The sequence below is a fragment of the Sminthopsis crassicaudata genome, chromosome 1 (assembly GCF_048593235.1).
Source record: "Sminthopsis crassicaudata isolate SCR6 chromosome 1, ASM4859323v1, whole genome shotgun sequence".
Taxonomy (NCBI): Eukaryota; Metazoa; Chordata; class Mammalia; order Dasyuromorphia; family Dasyuridae; genus Sminthopsis; species Sminthopsis crassicaudata.
Genome location: NC_133617.1, coordinates 473,047,401 through 473,065,578, shown reverse-complemented (window position 1 = coordinate 473,065,578; position 18,178 = coordinate 473,047,401). Strand labels below are relative to the sequence as shown.

The window sequence follows — 18,178 nt, the reverse complement described above, 5'->3', positions numbered from 1 at the left end:
TTACCTTTAAAAAGTTCACTTTAGCTAGATTCGAAGACCATTTATCACAATTTTAACCAGTAGCCTAAAGTTTATCTTACATTTGCGTTCAGATGGTGACAGGATGTGTCAGTAAAGCTTACCAGTTTGACTTCAGGTTCACTTTTCAAGTTAAACAGTAACCCGAGCACTAAAAACAAGGTGAAGAAGGAGGAAGGCAGCCACCTCCAAAAGTGCATTCTCTCAAGCCAACGACTGAGATCACTTAATAATTTCACAACTTAACTCTCTCCTTAAAGGAAACTACATATACAACTAAAATCTCCAGGCAAAATAAAGGAAGTTAGAAAGTTAGTCATAGAGGTGCCAGAAAAGCACAAGTATTTATTTCCCCATCATCAGAGAGAGCACCAAAACGCAGAAACCCTGGGTGCAAGGGTTTAAATATGTCGAAACTACAAACCCAGGACTCAAATAAAGTTTGCCCATTTTCTAATCCTTTAAAACAGTTGCCATATTAAGCAAAGCTTCTGCTAACGCCCTCGTCTGAGGGTGGCACGCAGAGTGACCTTGTGCTATCTAGGGCTGCCAGGAGAGCACAAGCCCTGTCTGGCAGGGCCTTCGGAGCTGGACAGGCTGGGTTAACAGGCTGTCCTCGAAGGAACGGCCCAGCTAAGTTTGGAAAGGCTGTCACCAGAGGGCTGGCCACCAGGTGAGGTTTTTTCCTAACTACAGCAACTTATAAAGGCCGTCAACCACATGTGGACAATAAGATGAAATCTGATGTTAGTGGGGACAACAACCCACGTGAAAGATATGAGGGATTCTTGTACTCGGCAAGTACCAGTTCTCAACAAACCAACACAAATACTAACTAAAACCCCCAGAAGCAGACAAAAATTACTCGATTTTATCCTCTCCACAGACAGCCTGACTTCCAGGGTTGCATTGAGATTCCCTCCTTTTCTTAGGAGTGAAGCGGGAGTAGATTGGTAGCAGTGAGAACAAGTAACAGGGATAAGTCACAATCTGGACCTGTCCTGGGAGAGTTCTCCGTACGGGGAGTTCTTTCTTCCAAGAGCTCTGGAGAACGTTACTCCCGTTCAAAAGAGACAAAGAGGGGAGGAAGGGAAGGCAGAGGCCAGAGCCACACCGAGGAAGTATAGGTTAACTAATCTTACTCCGAGTGCTTCAGAAGTGAGGCGCCTCACCCTAGGCCAGAGCCCACGGGGCTCTAGATGTTTCTTCAGGACTGTTATGAATAATTCCTTCCCTGGCGATTGAGGCGGATATTCTACAGGCCAGGAGCGTAATTGACACTTGCTGATAAATAGTTCCCATTAGGGCCAGGAGACTTCAGCAATCCAGAAGCGTTCGTTCTTAACCCGGGAAGAGGGCTGCAATCCGTCTCGCCACCTCACAATACAGAGAAGCGGGCACGCTGCGGATTAAAAACCAGCCCGCCCCGGCCAGACTGGAGCGCACTGGTGGCTGAGCAGCACTACAAGGGGCGTCATTCCAAGGGTTGGTTTCCACCATCCCCAGAAGGTTTCAAAGTTTCTTCCCTACCCAGCGCGAGCCCGGGCGTCCTGGAAAGCTTCCAGACAAGGAGCTCTGGCCTCCGGCACCCGGGCTGCCTGCAGTTCTCGCACACAGAAGGGACAAATGCAGCTCGGAGGCAGAAAGGTCTAGCAACTCCAGCTGCATCAAAACAGGAAACTTTGAAGCCCGGAGTATCTCCGAAGGGAGGAAGGAGAGAAGGGTGGAAGTTAGTGTGAAAAATAAACAAGTTTCCGACTTTTCCTTCGTCCCTGTGCGAGTCGGCAAACGTCCCCCAACCACCGTATTCTTCTCCCAGGGCCCCCACCACACACACATCCCGACACCCAAACGGGACCCCACCCACTCTAGAGAAGGGGGGAGGGGACTAGTGGATCGCAAACTTCGCTCCCCCTACCCCCACATCCGAGGTGGCATCCCTGGCACTGGAGGGAAGCGACCCACCTGCGACGTTGTAAGAGTAAGGCGGCGGGGGCTGGAAACCGGGCTGGTAGCCCGGCTGGAAGCTCGGCTGGAGCCCGGGCTGGGCAGGGGCGACCGGGATGGCCCCGTAGTTGTGCCGCCCGTACGCGTAGTCGCCCTGGCCGGCCTCCAGGTTGTAGGCAGGTGGTCGCTCCTGCAGCAGAGGCTTGTTATCCATGGCGGGGCAAGGGGCGAGGGTGCGGAAGAAGGGAACGAAGGGGAGGGAGGGTAAAAAGTGAGGCGGGCCAGCGAGTGCCCCAGCTGCTGCTGCTGCTTCCTCCTCGCTCTCCTCCTGGGTTCGAAACTCCCAACTTCGCGGCGGCCCGAGGCTGCAGTACAGGGAAAGCCCGCACGCCACTCCCCCCGCCCCTGTCCCCCGAGCAGAGGGGGGATTCCCTCCTCCGGCTCTTCCGCCGCCCTCCCCGCAGCGAAGCGGCAATGCCAGAAGCAAAGCCGCGCGGCTAGGCAGGCACGCGCGCAGGGGCAGGCGTGGCGCGCGGGGCGCGGGGGCTGGGGAAGAGCGGGCTGGGAGCACCCGAGCCCTTCGAACTCCAGAGAAGGGAGGTGAGGAGGGTGAGCAGAGGAGGGGGAGTGGCGCGCGCCTGAGCGCGTGCTTTCCCTCTCTCGGGCTGGGCTGGGCAGAGAAAAACTGGAGCGCGCGAGAGGTGCTCGCTCCCACCCCTCCCGCCCCCAAGCCGAAGTGCTCAGGCTGCCTCTACAGCTCCCGCTTCCCAGGCGGGTCACAAGACTGGGGGTCACGTGGCGCTGCTCCCCGGCGCGGCGACTCGCCCGCCTAAGCTGGGGGAAGGGGAAAAGGGGGCGGGAGCAAAGGAGAAGAGTCTTAAAGGAGCCGTGCGTTCGGCCAGCCGCTTGCTTTCCTTTCCCTCCACCTGTTGGGTCTCTCCCCCCAGTGATGGGAGCGAGGGTGGGACTGGGGGAGTAAGAGTCGGTCTTCTCTCCCTCTTCTCCTTCCGGACCGAAAAAGCTGATCCATGCCCCAGACCCCTGGGAACACCCACTCACCTTTTCCCGCGGCTCCCTGGTTTCAATTCAAATCCTAGATTACCGATCCATCCCCCCTTTTCCTTGTTAGGTGATCCCTGGCCCGACGCAGGTGATATCCCCAGGGCACGCCCCCCCGCTGTTCCCAGGGACAGCCGCGCTACACCGACCAGTCACACGCACCCCCGCCCTGCGGAGCAGCCGCCTCCCCATCCCGCTCCCCACACAGCCCGTGCGAATCCCCGCTCCCCGGGGGACTCCGGAGAACGGAGTGCTCTCTCCACGAATTCAAGAGGACATCCCCAAGCCTGAGCAAGGCCGCCTCCCTCAGTAGCCTCACACACACGCGCCCCACAGCCAATCACGCCCGATCTAGACTTGGCACACTTCTCTCAGTCAGCCCCCACCCCCACCCCGAGGAGAGCCAGTCTCCAGGAGGGTCCCCAGCCTTAACAGGGGTGCGCGCGCACACGCATATGCACACGCGCGCGCGCACACACACACACACACACAGCGGCCAGCTCCCACAGGAACTCCGTTTCCTCCACATGGACACACACCGCCCCCACACACAGTCACATTTCCAGGCCGGGGCCGAGGCCTCGGTCTCACCCCATCCACAGACGGATACAAACAGCCCACGTGCTGGCCGACTCCCAGAGGGGATCCTTTTCCGTCCCCACTCACAATATCATATTTCTAGACCCTTGTGAATATGCCCGAGGGTGCCAGTCACCCACACACACAACAACAACTCACAATACACAAAACTACACATCTTCAGAGCCCCCAAGCACACACACACAACAAAAACCCCCCATTGGTGGCTGACTCCTAGTCACCGTTCCCTCTCCTCCCCCTTCACATGGCACACACGGGGCCACCCCTCCCCCCTCCATTCCCACCCGCCCAAGGCCCGGGAAACTCTGGAATTTCACTTTCTCATTCACCCCCCACACATGAGTAAGTCCAGATTCATACGTCACACGACCCCAGGCTGACTGGGCAAGGTTTTCATTCCCAGGTACACACACTTCAAACACATCTTGCATCTCTCACTTCTATAGAATTCCACTCCAAATACACAACAGCGCACACACACAAACCCCCCCACAGGGCTGAGCCACGCTTGCGCCCCTACACCCACACCCACACACCCCATATGGCGTCTGCCTTTCAGAGGGTCCCCCTTCTGGCTGCCCACATATACACACCCAGTAACGGGCTCCAGAGAAGCCCCTCCCCCACACACATAAATCCTCAATCAACACCTATCTATCCCCTGACCTGTGATGGGGATGACTCCCCAGGGTCTCCATTCCTGTATACCCACACCCTATAAACACCAAGCCTCAAGCCTAGACTTGCATAGATCCCCAATCTTAAATTAAGACTACAAGCTCTAGTCAAAGGATCTTTGTTCAAATCCCCCTAGATGTCTTTAAATCTTGGGCAAATAATTTTACCTCAGTTGTATCCTGTATAAAAATGAAGGGACTTACTTGAGAAGAATCTTCCAACTCTAAATCTGTGATTCACACAGTTTGTGATTTCCCCAGTACACACACACTCCATAAACAATCCCACACGGGCCTGGGCCACATGTGAAAAGGTTCACCTGGTCCAGGCCCCTGCGCCCATGTGGCCCACGCGTCCTATCCCACACACTGGGACCAGACCCCTTTTCTAATGTCACTCTCTCACACCATCCCCATCCCCGAAATAAGGATCGGTGAGGGAGGCTCATTGCAGAAGGGGCCACTCCGATCTGGGCCTGCTGTGAGCTCTCAACCTTGGAGCTCCACACGGCTCCTCCTAGTCCAAAAGCAAACCAAAGATTAGCTGAGAGGAAGGAAGGGAGGCCTCGTTCCTGGCTGGAGGAGGGGGCAGCCCTCTTCCCCAGGCTTCGGGAATGGGCAGGCTCCCCCTGCACTGAGGCCCTGAATGGGGAGCCCAGACGCTGGCTGAAAAGTCCAGCCAGTCCTGGAACTCCTGCCGATTTCCTTCCAATTATTCCCCCCACTTTATAATGTCCTCCATGTTTATCTTCTATTTAGTTTTTAATTCACAATCTGGCCCCGGCCTATCTTTGGAACATAGCTGAACACTCACTCCAAACTGGTCTGTTCTATGTTACTCACAAGCAGCAGCTCAAACACCAGCTTCTACTGAAAGCCTTCCCGATCCTTCCCAAACGTGCGCGTCGCATTTAACTACTGTGTACCCTTCTCTTTATATTTATCCTATATAAATTCATATATGTCCTGGTTGATTCTTCAGTTAGAACATAATTGAGAACGGGGATTTTTATTCTTTCTATTGATCTGCTCAGCAGCTAGCACATTTACTAAGCACACAGTGAGGTGCCCAATAAAAGCTTCTTGACTGATTTGCACACACGGCGCAGCTAGGTGGAGTCAGGAAGAACTGAGTTCAGATTGGACCTCAGACAATTATTGCTCTGCTTCAGTTTCCTCATCTAAAATGAGCTAGAAAAGAAAATGGTAAATCACTCAAGTATCTTTGCCAAGAAAAGCCCAGATGGGTCACAAAGAGTTAGACATAATCGAAGTGACTGAGGAACCTGACTTCTGGAGCTGCCCCCAAAGAATGATGTGACGTAGACAGATACAAGCTATGAAGAGAATTCATCATCATGCTCACATGGTTTGTCCCTTTGCAGGGTAATTGCCTGTCACCTAGCATTTCCAGTCCCAAATGGGAAATTGCAATTTAACCTCTCCAATTTAATCTTCCATATAATTAGGAAGTCAGACTAGATGAAGTGTAATGTTCCTTCTGTCACCAGATCTCAGCTCCTATGCAAGCCACCTTCCCTTTTTGTGCATCAAATTTTGCTAAGGTCATAGAGTCCAACGCCCTTATTTTACATATGAAAAAAGTGAAGCCCAAGAAAATTAAATAGTTTGCCCAAAATCACATAAGTAGTGTCAGAGGAGCGGCTTAAACCCAGCTTCTTAGAATGCACCACCAGTGTAATGTCTGTTGTACTAAACTTTCTTGCAGATTTTAATGCCTTTTTAAAAATGTGCAGGATTATAGTTACAGAACTACCAGAGCTAAAACCTGGGACTCCATATAAAAAAAGCACTACCATCCCTCCAAACACCCAGGTGCAAGACCTCAGCATCTCTCTGACTTTTCACTCTTTCATATTACATATCTTAGCAGTTGTCAAATTTTACCATTCCTATCTCTATAATACCTCTCAAATCCAATCTCTCAAATCATCCCCTATATAGTCATCACCCTTGTTCAAGTATCACCCCTTTCCTGGACCACTGCAACCATCTTCTAATCAATGTCTCTTCCTCTTCATTACATCCTACAGAGGTCTGCCAATGATTTTCCTAAAGAACAATTTTGACTTTGTCACTCCTCTAATCAGTAAACTCCGGTGATTCTCTATTGCCTACAGAATCAAATATAAGTTTCTCTTTTTTGGTAAGCCCTCCACCCCCTCACTCCAACATACCTTTTCAACTTCATTATGCATCATTTTCCTTTCCATACTGTATAGCCCAATCAAAGCAGCCTTCTTCCCATTTCATTTCTCAATTGGAAAATGCAATGCATATCCAGAGAGAGTATTATGGAGATTAAATATGGATTTTTTTGCCTGTTTATTTGCTTGTTTTTCTTTCTTGTGGTTTTTCCCTTTTGGTCTGATTTTTCTTGTACAACATGACAAATGTGGAATACATTTTTTTAAAGTGCATATTTTTCTACCATGTTTAACATATATTGGACTACTTGCCATATAGGGGAGGAGGATGGGAGAAGAGGGGAAACACTGGAACACAAGGTTTTGCAAGGGCTAATGTTGAAAAGCTTTAAAAAAAAAAAAAAAAAAAGAATTGCATATATTTAACCTACATCAGATCACTTGCTGTCTTGGGGAAGGGGAAGGTAAGGAATGGAAGGAGAAAAATTTGAAACACTTTGTGTTACAAAAATGAATGTTTAAAACTATCTTTAGATGCAAACATTCTGGAGAGCAATTTGGAACTATGCCCAAAGGATATAAAACTGTGAGTGCCCTTTGATTCAGCAGTGACTCTTGTATTCCCAAAAAAAACATAAAAGAAGGGAAAGGACCCACATGTGCAAAAATGTTTGTAGCAACTCTTTTCGTGGTGGCAAGGAATTGGAAAAAGAGTAGATGTTCATCAATTGGGGAATGATTGAATAAGTTGTAGTTTGTGAAAGTAATGGAATATTATTGTTCTATAAAAAAATGATGAACAGACTGATTTTAGAAATACCTGGAAAGATTTACATGAACTAAGGCTGAGCAAAACAAGCAGAACCAGGAAAACATACATAGCAACAGCAAGATTGTGCAGCGATTAACTATGATGGACTTACTTCTCAGCAGTTCAGTGATCCAAGACAGTCCCAATAAAATTTAGATGGAAAATGTCAACCAAATCCAGAGAGAGAACTAAAGAGATTGAATGTAAATTCACTTTTTTTTTCCTTTTTTCTTGGGGTTTTTTATCCCCCCTCAAATAGTTTTTCCTTTTTGTTCTGACTTTTCTCTCCCAACATGATTTTCATAAAGAAATATGTAGGAAAAAAATGAATGTACATGAATAACCAAAAAAAGTATTGTTTCTACATGAAATTTGGGCAAATAAATTTTTTTAATTAAAAAAAAGGAAATTGTCTCTACATATATTTGGAAAAATAAAATACTATTGAAAAGAAATTTTTTTTAACTTAATCTCCCATTTTGCCTGGCCATGCAGTCACTCCCACCTCTCTTCTCCCTCTAAGAATACTTTGTTTCCTTTAAAACTGCTGGAGTGCCTCTTGCATGAAGCTATTTCTGATCTTCCCCAAACTTTGGTGTCCTCCCCATCACCACTACATTTAATTTGTATTTATTTAATATATATTTATTTATGTACATGTTGTTTCCTTGTTTTAAGAACTTTTTTTTTATTTGGATTTTTCATTTGGGTCTTTCTATCTTCATCTAGAACAACGGCTGGCATATTGGTAGGCAAATAATAAATAATTGATGCTGGATTGTTGCCTCTCATAAGGCAATTTCCCAAATTTCTCTGAGCTTTACTCTTCTAAAGGAAACTAGATTAGATGAACTTTAAGATCCATTCTAAGTCTAAATCTATGTAATCCTGTGAACTAACAATGTGAGAATTCAAAGGATGGGAAACACGCTGATCAGGAAGTTGCTTGAGGTCTCTCCCATATTCCCTTAATTGACAAAATAAGGAGTTTGGGCCTAAGGTCTACCTTATCTACCCCACACGAAGAGGATCTTTTTTCTTTTTTCCTATTTTTCCAGCAATACACAAATATTTTCAATCATGGACCCATTACCATCCTAAATTTTAGACTTTAATCTTGTTAAAAATTGTCCACACATATGTTTTGAAACATAAAAAGCTTTAATAAAGGGGGAGGGGGGGGAGAAATACTTATGTTCCCAGCAGTAGTCAAGCTTGATAAAAGTATTATAGAGAATTTTGACATTGGTCACATCCAGCCAATTTGCATTCAGGCTATGAAAACTATGGGGAAAATGGCTTGGCATTATTCTCAAGCTCTAGATAACAATAACTAGTTTTGAATCTTCTCAAGTTCAGCCAGGGGAAAGTAAAAGGGATCATTTCTTCTTTTGCCTACTTCTGTGAATTGCTGGTGACCCATCATGTGAGTTTCTTGGGTACAAATCAAGAAGTTAGCATCACATGATTGTGATTGTAATAGCTGCAGAGGAAATACAATCTAGGATCACAAGATTTGGAATTTGGGGACATGTGTGGTCTAACTTTTCTTCTTTTATAGAGGAGAGAGCCAGAGAGGTTAAATTATTGGTCCCATAGGTAATAACAGAAATTGGATTTGAACTCAGGTCCTCTGACTCCCAAGTCATTGCTTTTACCAACATTCTAAATTACAAAGTACTAAATTACAACTATTACACAAGAAGGTTCTTAAGAGTCTGCTTTACACATATCAGTGTTAATCTAATTATTGTTCATTTTTTATATTACTGATTTTTGTGGTACCCCAGCCAAAGCCTGAAGTCAGGAAGATTCATTTTCAAATCTGGTTTCAGGCACTTTCAAGCTATGTGACCCTGGGAAATGTTACTTATTCCTGTTTACTTCAGTTTCCTCATCTATAAAATGAACTAGAGAAGGAAATGGCAAACCACTCTAGTGTCTTTGCCAAGAAAACCCCAAATAGGGTCATGAAGTATTGGATACAACTAAAATGACCAAACAACAACAACAATGTATGTATTAAGCATTTGTTATGGAAAAATTTTGTGAATTGATCACATGCTCACAAAGGAAAAAATCCATCTTTATGCTAAGTGAAATAGACACATGATAAAGCTTATCAATCATGACTTGTGTTTTGATTTATAGTTTTCTGTTTTGGTCCAGAGCATTCCAAATGAAACACTGTTGATATCCAGTATGTGAACCCAACAAACTCGTCTATATAAACTACAAAGCATAATAAACATTGATCTTAGTCAACCCTTTCCAACACACAGCAAATCTTAGAAGAATAAATCTTTGAATATTAAGTTTCTGGACAAATACACTTACAAGCAGCTGCACTGTCTCTATCCTAAAAGGAATACTTTGAGATATTCCAATGATATACCAATTACTCTCAACTCAGTATGTTGAACCAAGGAAATAAATGGGGTTTGTGGTAATTGTGAATAAAATTGAAATAGTAAATTTTACCTTTGCTCCTCGTTTCAAAATACCTCAGTCTTGTTATCTCAGGCCTCCCTTCTCCATCCCCCCATAACAAGAATATAGAGCTCTCTATAGACTCAGAAGATTATAAAGCAGGAAATGTAAATGGAAAGGAAACTCTTTGAAATAACTTTTCTTTTAGGGAAGCTACATCCTTCTTCTTTCTCCTGGTTTCCTTATCTCCCACTTGGTCCCAAAATCAAAGACTCATGGAATTGGAACTTCAAGTGATCTCTAAATATGCTTCTGTTTTGGGGTTTGAAATACTCCTAAACTGTCACAGGAAAAAAATCCTGATAAAATCAGTGTAATCCATGTATGTATCTAAGGCTTTATTTAAATTGAAAGGGTGAATCTCTGTACTTGGGAAGAAAAGTCCACAGATTTGGCTATTGTTAGAAATAACACTCTTGACACTGAAAATCGGATAACAAGGAAAATTTATTAAAGAAGAATCTTAAAGAATCATCTTAATGTTTCTGGACAGAAGTAGACCCCATTCCTCTTCTGGAAGAGGGAGCCTTGAGCACAGAAAGGGGGAAACCTTTATACTTGCAGATGTGGTTCAGCCCCTCCCTTCAAAGAAGGGATTGGTCTGTTTTATCTGGGTTACAGTCTTTCTGATACACCAACTACACATTTCCCCTTAATGTGTATAAAACATGTCCCCCCACCATCATATATCCCATGTTCAAAAATGGCAAAAAAAATTCCTCCTCTAGAGTGTGTTATTTAATACTTAATTAGCCTATAAAGCAGGTGCAGTAGCGATTTGGTCAAGTCCTTTCATTGACCCCAACTAGTTTGGCCTGGATGGGCTATTATCTTAAGTTTGTGGTTTTCTCAAAACCATAAAACTCTTTCTGATTGGCTGAATACACCAGTGCCTTTTCTAGCTCACCAATTCCTTGTTCGCTCAAGGCTTCTATTGATCACTTAATTGTTCTGTGAATCTTAACCTTCTTTAACCTCTCACATTCTGAAAACCTCTTGGTCAGTGAGACCCACTATCCCAAACTACCTCGAAGCTTCTAACACTGTGTAACCGAAATTTTCAGCATTTCTCACACTATGAACTAAAGGCCTCATTAATAGCATCATTCTAATACCTCTGTAAACCCCACTCATAGGCATAATTTCATTGAAATTTATTTTAAATTACAGAAGATCCTTTAATTTTAAACCTTTTGTCAGTTTCTACTTGTCCCAAGATGGTCAGGCTAAGCACAGATCAAACCTGACATATATCTTGTTTGCCATTAATAGCATCAAAGTAAGTCAGCTTTCAAAGTTCTCATGGAATTTTCAGGAGCCACCAGACCAAAGTAAAATGCCAAAAGGAAAGAGCCTTCATTTCCTTTGGTTTAATAAACTACTTCTTTTTAATTTTTTTTAATTTCATTAATGCTTTTTATTTATAAAACATATCAAGGGTAATTTTTCAACATTGACTTTTACAAAACCTTCTGTTCCAAATTTTCTCCTCCTTCCCTCTACCCCCTCCCATGGATGGCAGGTAGTCCAATATTTTCTTTTTAAGATTCATTTGTAATAATATTTAGGCTTTCCCTCAAGCATTTCATATAGCAGTATGAAACAACAAAAACTTAAAGCCTTTTTGGTCAAATTATTTCATGGAGACCTACTTGAGCAACTTTGGGCATGATATTTTGGGCTTTAGTTTTATTATCTGTAAAAAAAAAAAAAAAAAAAAAAAAAAAAAAAAAAAAAAAAAGAAAATAAAAAGAAAGAGTAGATTAGTAGATTAGATGATCTCAAAGGTCCTTTCTAGCTCTTTATTTATGAGCTTGTCACTGATTTCACTCCAGGTGATATCTATAAGACAGAGGGTCCATTATTCATACAGAGACTAACTGAAATCTCCTGGTTATATGGCAAGGGGTTGTTATCAAAGATGTTATCATTGTCCATTTCTATAAAGGAAAGGTAATGGGGGCCTCTCTTAGTCATTGCTGGCAAGATTCTTGCTAAAGTCCTCCTTAATTAGTTGATCCTTCACCTGTAAGATGATCATCTACCTGAGAGGTAGTATGGCTTTGGAAAGGGCAAAAGTCAATATGGTATTTGCTATCTGATAACTCCAAGAGAAATGCCAAGATAAGCTTTTGTCTCACCCTTTAACAGTTTCCAATGGAGTGAAGCAGGCCTGTGGGTTTGCTCTCATGTTTTTTAGATTGATATTTTTCTCAGTGTTGTCAGATGCCTTCAAAGAGGATGAAAAGACCCTTAAGGTGTGAACCACAACATAGCATTTCCACTCCCTCTGTTTTTGTCTGCTTGCATTTTTTATTTCCTTCTCAGGTTAATTTTACCTTATTTCTAAGTCTGATTTTTATATGGATATGTATACATATATTGTGTTTAACATATATTTTAACATATTTAACATGCATTGGTCTACCTGCCATCAAGGGGAGAGGAGGAGAGGAAGGAGGGCAAAAGTTGGAACAGAAGGTTTTGCAAGGGTCAATGCTGAAAAATCACACAAATCTTGTAAATAAAAGTCTATAATTAAAAAAAGAAAAAAAAAAAAGAAAGAAAAAGAAAACAGCCTCAAGATCAGCTATCTCGCTGATGGTAACTTGAAAAAGACTACCTGCCAAGGTTAAAGTGGAGGGAGAGCAGATGTGCTAGTTTTTATTCAAGGATACACTTACCACAGCCTCTGAGAATGAGATGTAACAAAGTATGGATTGATTCTCTACATTTGTGATAATTTTGGCATGATAATCTGTTAGGTTCTCACTAAGTAGTAAGTTGATACTTGGCAATTCTCTAGCTCAGGGTTCACACCTTTAAAAGGAGTTTACACTTTTAGACTTCTGGAAAGGAGTTTACACCTTTAAATGAGTTTACATCTTTGTAGTACCCACAAGCCCATTCTCTGGGAGCATAAAAGGAGGCAACATTGAGTCTGGAAGAAATCAGTCTGGAAGAAGAGAGTCTGGATAGAGTTAAGATTTCATTTCCACGTCTGCCTCCATGCTGGCTGGAGGCTTTGGATTCAGAGGGAGCTGAAGACATTCTGACAAGAGCTCACTGGGGAACGAAGGAAAGAGACAGAAAAGGACTTTAACTCCTGGCTGCATTTTGGGGATCACTGGTACTGGAACTAAAACTAAGACTGCCTCCAGAAGCTCCCCAAGAAACCTGCCCCCCAGAGAACGATTATAATTTAGAGAAAAGAACATTACATTCTGGCACCCAACGTGGGGCAGGGACTTTTTTTTATTCTGACTGGCTGATTCTGAGCTCTTCAGGGAGCTAGGCCCAAACTTCACATTTTGGAGCCCAAATTGGGGCCAGAGGAATTGCTGCTATAGCCCAAGCCAGAACCCAAGCCCAAGAAGAAGCCGCCCCGGCCCCACGCCCCCTTAGGAGCCTCCGGCCCAGCTCAGGAGCCTCTGGCAGTCAGAAGGAGGAAGACCCAGGCCTGGTCGAGGGTGATCCAAGGGACAGCGCTCTCAAGGACCCGGAGCTGGAGGCCATCAAAGCCCAAGTAAGGGAGATGGAGGAAGAGACTGAGAAACTGAAGGAGCTTCAGAATGAAGTGGCAAAACAGATGCACATGAGCCTACCCCCAGGCAATGCTGGCCCAGTGATCATGTCCATTGAGGAGAAGATGGAGGCTGATGCTCGATCTATCTATGTGGGCAATGTGGACTATGGTGCAACAGCAGAAGAGCTGGAGGCACACTTCCATGGTTGTGGTTCAATTAATCGAGTTACCATCCTTTGTGACAAATTCAGTGGCCATCCTAAGGGGTTTGCATACATAGAATTTTCAGATAAAGATTCCATGAAGACATCGCTGGCCTTGGATGATTCTCTTTTCAGAGGAAGACAGATCAAAGTGATACCAAAACGGACCAATCGGCCAGGGATCAGCACCACAAATAGGGGTTTTCCCTGTGCTCGATATCATGCCAGGGCTACTAACTACAGTAATTCACGCTCTCGATTCTATAATGGCTTCAACAGCAGACCTCCAGGCCGAGTCTACAGGGGCCGGGCTAGAGCAACGTCATGGTATTCCCCTTACTAAAGAAAGAAAGAAAGAAAGAAAGAAAGAAAGAAAGAAAGAAAGAAAGAAAGAAAGAAAGAAAGAAAGAAAGAAAGAAAAATACAAAATACAAAAAAATAGCAAAAAAAATACAAAATACAAATATATATATATATATATATATATATATATATATATATATATATACACACACACACACACACACACACACACACACACACACACACACACACACAAAAGTATGAATGTATTAGGAGAGAAGAAAAAAAGGAAAGAAGGAATTCTAAGAACTCAATCAAAAGATAGGTGGGGCATGATGGCAGCTGAGATTACACCCAAGGAACCTTTAAAAGGTCAGGACTCTGATGTGATCTATCAGCCAAACAGCTCCAATGTAATTGCCAGATGATGAAAAGAGATTTAGAAAGTGGTAAATAGAAGGAAATTAGATAGGTTAACTGCCTGGGAGAGAGGGTTTGCTTGTATTTTTACAGACAGAGAAGGAAACAGATGGGGGCAACAAGTATCTGGAGAGAGACAGGAAAAGGAGAAAAACCTCAAAACAAAGATGAAGATCTAAGAAACATATGACACTGAAAGAGCATGGCTGATAAGGAGACTGTTAAAGAACTTTAAAACCAGCAGGAATCATTTGATTGCCTAACACAGGATGAGACTCTTGTAGGACTTTAAAACTTGCAGGAATTATTGGATTTCTGGCACACGAACTAATGGACAATGGACTTATGGACATGTATAAATTCTCAATTTATGATTATTTGATCATGTTATTTGTTACATCACTTCTAGCATGTGTTATGTTACTATGTATTTAGGTAATTTATGTAATTATGTGTAATATCTCCCATATTGATGGATTTATGTATACCTGTTTCAAGATCATGACCACCTTCAGACACTTAACACTTCCTAGCTGTGTGATCTTGGGCAAGTTTCTTAACCCCAACTACCTCAGCAAAAAAAGCAAAAAAAAAAAAAAAAAAAAAAAAAAAAAAAGTATATCTTGTTTTCAGAGGCCTGGAGAGACTTAAATGAACTGATGCTAAGTGAAGGAAGCAGAACCAGGAGATCATTATACATGGCAACAAGACTATACGATGATCTGATGGATGTGACTCTTTTCAACATTGAGATGATTCAGGCCAGTTCTGATGGTCTTGTAAATGAAGAGAGCCTTCTACATCCAGAGAGAGGACTGTGGGGACTGAGTGTAGATCACAACATAGCATTTTCATTCTTTTTGTTGTTGTTTGCTGGCATTTTGTTTTCTTTTTCATTTTTTTCCTTTTTGAATAGATATTTCTTGTGCGGCAAGATAATTGTATAAATATGTATGCACATATTGGATTTAACATATTTTTATCATGTTTAATATATTGGATTACTTGTCATCTAGGGGAGGGGTGGGGGGGAAGACAGGGAAATTGGAAGGGTTAATGCTGAAAAATTATCCATGCATATGCTTTGAAAATAAAAAGCTTTAAGAAAAAAAATTATTTTTTTAAAGTATATTTTGTTCTGATTCCTCTTAATACTCTCTCCCACTTTGTTCAGTATAGACAGTTTGGGCATTAGCTGGAAATAAGATAACAAATGGGAACCTGGAAGTCATATACAAATTTTCCCAAAGCTCAAAAGAGCATAATTTATAAACTGCATCATGTATTTACTAATATTAACCAAAATTTCCATTGTGTCATGTAGTAAAACATTGGTTACAACAAATGGAGAGATTTTGAATACTGTGAATAAATTCACTTATTTTGACATTATACTTTCTAAGGATGTACTCATAGATGATAAGGTTGACATTCTCATTGATAGCCAAAAGAAAGTGTAGGAGAAAAGAGGTATTAGATTGCCTACCAAGCTAAAGCTCTACTGAATCTCTGTGCCTGACTTTATCATTGTATATTTGTGAAATCCAGACAGTCTGCCAGTGCAATGTCAGAAAACTGAACTGCTTTTATTTGAATTGTCTTAGGGAGAGTCTGAAGATTACCTAGCAAGATAAGATAGCAGACACTGAGGTCCTTTCCTGAGCCAAACTGCCAAGCATTCCAACTCTCCTACAGAGTATAACTCCAATGCGCTGGTCACATAGCCAGAATAACAAACATACATTTACTTACAAGACTTCTAGGGGAATTGGCATAAGGCAAGCGCTCACACAAGATCAAAAGCGGTACAAAGACTTTGGTTCTGATTGTGAGACATGGTAGAAGATAAGGCACAAAACCACCAGGCATAGTGCACTCTCATCAAAGAAGGCTCTGTGTTCTAAAGATAAAGCAGAATTAGGAATATGCAAATCTCAAGACATCTTCATCCCAAATATTCAAACAGACTATTGATGCCCCACTTATTAGATGCTTCCTGATCAACCACAATGGAACACACTGTACTTTGACCCCAACATCAAAATATGGATAACAACATGATCTCATCATACCTTTATTTTATAAAAAAAAAAAAAAAAAAGTTTAGAAAGCTTGGAATTAGGGTTAGAGTAGAACTGTGGGGAGAGCCTTCAGAGAAAATAACCTGAAAAAAGAAGGAAGCAGGAGAGCAAAGTATTATTAATAAGGAGCAAGGGATTGAAAGGAGTAGAGAATAATTAGGACTCCCAGAAACTTCCAAATTTACTCTTTTCTATACTGCTCTATCTTGACAGAATGGTCATCATCTCTTTTTTTCTCCTTCCCTAATATCCTTCTCCCATTCCAAGTTTCTTAAAACCTTTTTTTTTTTTTTTTTTTTTTTTTTTTTTTTTTTTGTCTCTCAATCCCTTTCTCTCCTTCCCTTCCTCTCTTTCCTAGCCTGCCTTGCACTGTGGGCATTTATAACTTCAGACATAATGACTCTTATCCACTGTGGAAAGGAGCAAACTAATGCTACTGGGAAAAAAGATCCCTTAAAATCCAGCAAAAGGCAGACTGTGACATATATGAAGGTCAGAAAGGAAAGCAATAAATTAGAGGACTAATGAGAAGCCCATGGCAGATAAGGGACTAAGGAAAGGCTGGGGAGGGGCCAGCAGTGCACACAATCTTGCCTCATAAACTAGCTGAATCTGAAAAGTCTTTTCTGTCAACCCGAGGATTTTTGGAAACTAGGTGTAAAACAGAGAAAGTTAAAAGTCCCTATTCTGAAAATAACTTGGGGGACCTTTGACATATATAGCAATCACCTGCTCAATTCAAGCCCTGGCTTCAAAAAGACATGGATAATGACTATTACCTAGGAGGAATAGGACCGAAACTACCAGTGTATATATGCTCACAAACACAAGCAAACCCCACCTTCACAATTAACTCCCTCTACATCCTGTTCTATATGACATCTTTTTTTTTTTTTTTTTTTTTTGATTTTTTTTCTCTTCTTTTCTTCCTCCTCCTCCTCTTCCTCCTTCTATCACCATCAGCTTGGACAGCCAGATGGCAGAGCTGATAGAGCACAGGGCCTGGTGCCAGGAAGACCTGAATTCAAATGCAGTCTCAGACACCCACTACATCAGTTTTGCCTCAGTTTCTTCATCTGTAAAATGAGCTAGAGAAGGAAATAAATCACTAATATTTTTGTCAAGAAAACTCCAAATGGGGTCAGGAAGAGTCAGACACAATTGAACAATAACAATCAGCTGTTGAGTGACTTTCAACACTTCCTTGTTCCCTAGGAAATGACCCTTAGAGATGTCAGGCTAGGCATGAAAGCCCATCAATTAATCTCCCTCCCCTTCTTCTACCTTCCTGCTTCTTCTTGGGCAACTCCCTCTCAGCTCCATCTGACTCATTCCTACTTTGTTATACTCTCTTCAGCAGATTTTTTTTGGTGGGGGAAGATAATATACCATAACAATTCTCACAAACCAGTTCAGAACATTGTCTTTTCAAGTGTATTCTAAAATTCAGACAAATGTTCTATTTTCCTTACCCCCAGGAAGTTAACTAAAAATAATGAAACAACTTTTCAAACCCCCTATTTTTGAAACTATAAAGTCAAAATTTTTTAAATTAAAAAAAAATTGAAATCATCATGGTAGAGGAAAAAAATATTTTAGAGAATTTGTCAGGGACAGATAGATAGCACAGTGGAGAGAGAGCCAGCCCTGGAATCAAGAGGACCTGAGTTCAGATCTAACCTCAGATACTTAACACTACCTGGGCAAGTCTTAACCCACCTGCCTCTTAAAAGAAAGAGAGAGAGAGAGAGAGAGAGAGAGAGAGAGAGAGAGAGAGAGAGAGAGAGAGAGAGAGAGAGAGAGAGAGAGAGAGAGAGAGAGAGAGAGAGAGAGAGTATAACCCTGTGCCTAGAATAGACAGTTGGCACTTTTAAA

At 42.6% G+C, this 18,178-nt stretch overlaps 1 protein-coding gene and 1 pseudogene across 1 annotated transcript in view; one reads left to right on the top strand and one right to left on the bottom strand.

Annotated features, from left to right (window-relative positions):
• Positions 1-3,119, bottom strand: part of BRI3 (brain protein I3) — a 35,609-nt gene extending 32,490 nt beyond the window's left edge. Inside the window, exon 1 of the mRNA XM_074281082.1 lies at positions 1,984-3,119. Coding sequence (XP_074137183.1) covers positions 1,984-2,179 — 196 coding nt within the window. The 5' untranslated portion in view covers positions 2,180-3,119. The remainder of the gene's footprint in view (positions 1-1,983) is intronic.
• A 10,186-nt stretch (positions 3,120-13,305) lies between these two features.
• Positions 13,306-13,842, top strand: LOC141555018 (polyadenylate-binding protein 2 pseudogene; annotated as a pseudogene).
• The last annotated feature ends 4,336 nt before the right edge of the window (positions 13,843-18,178 follow it).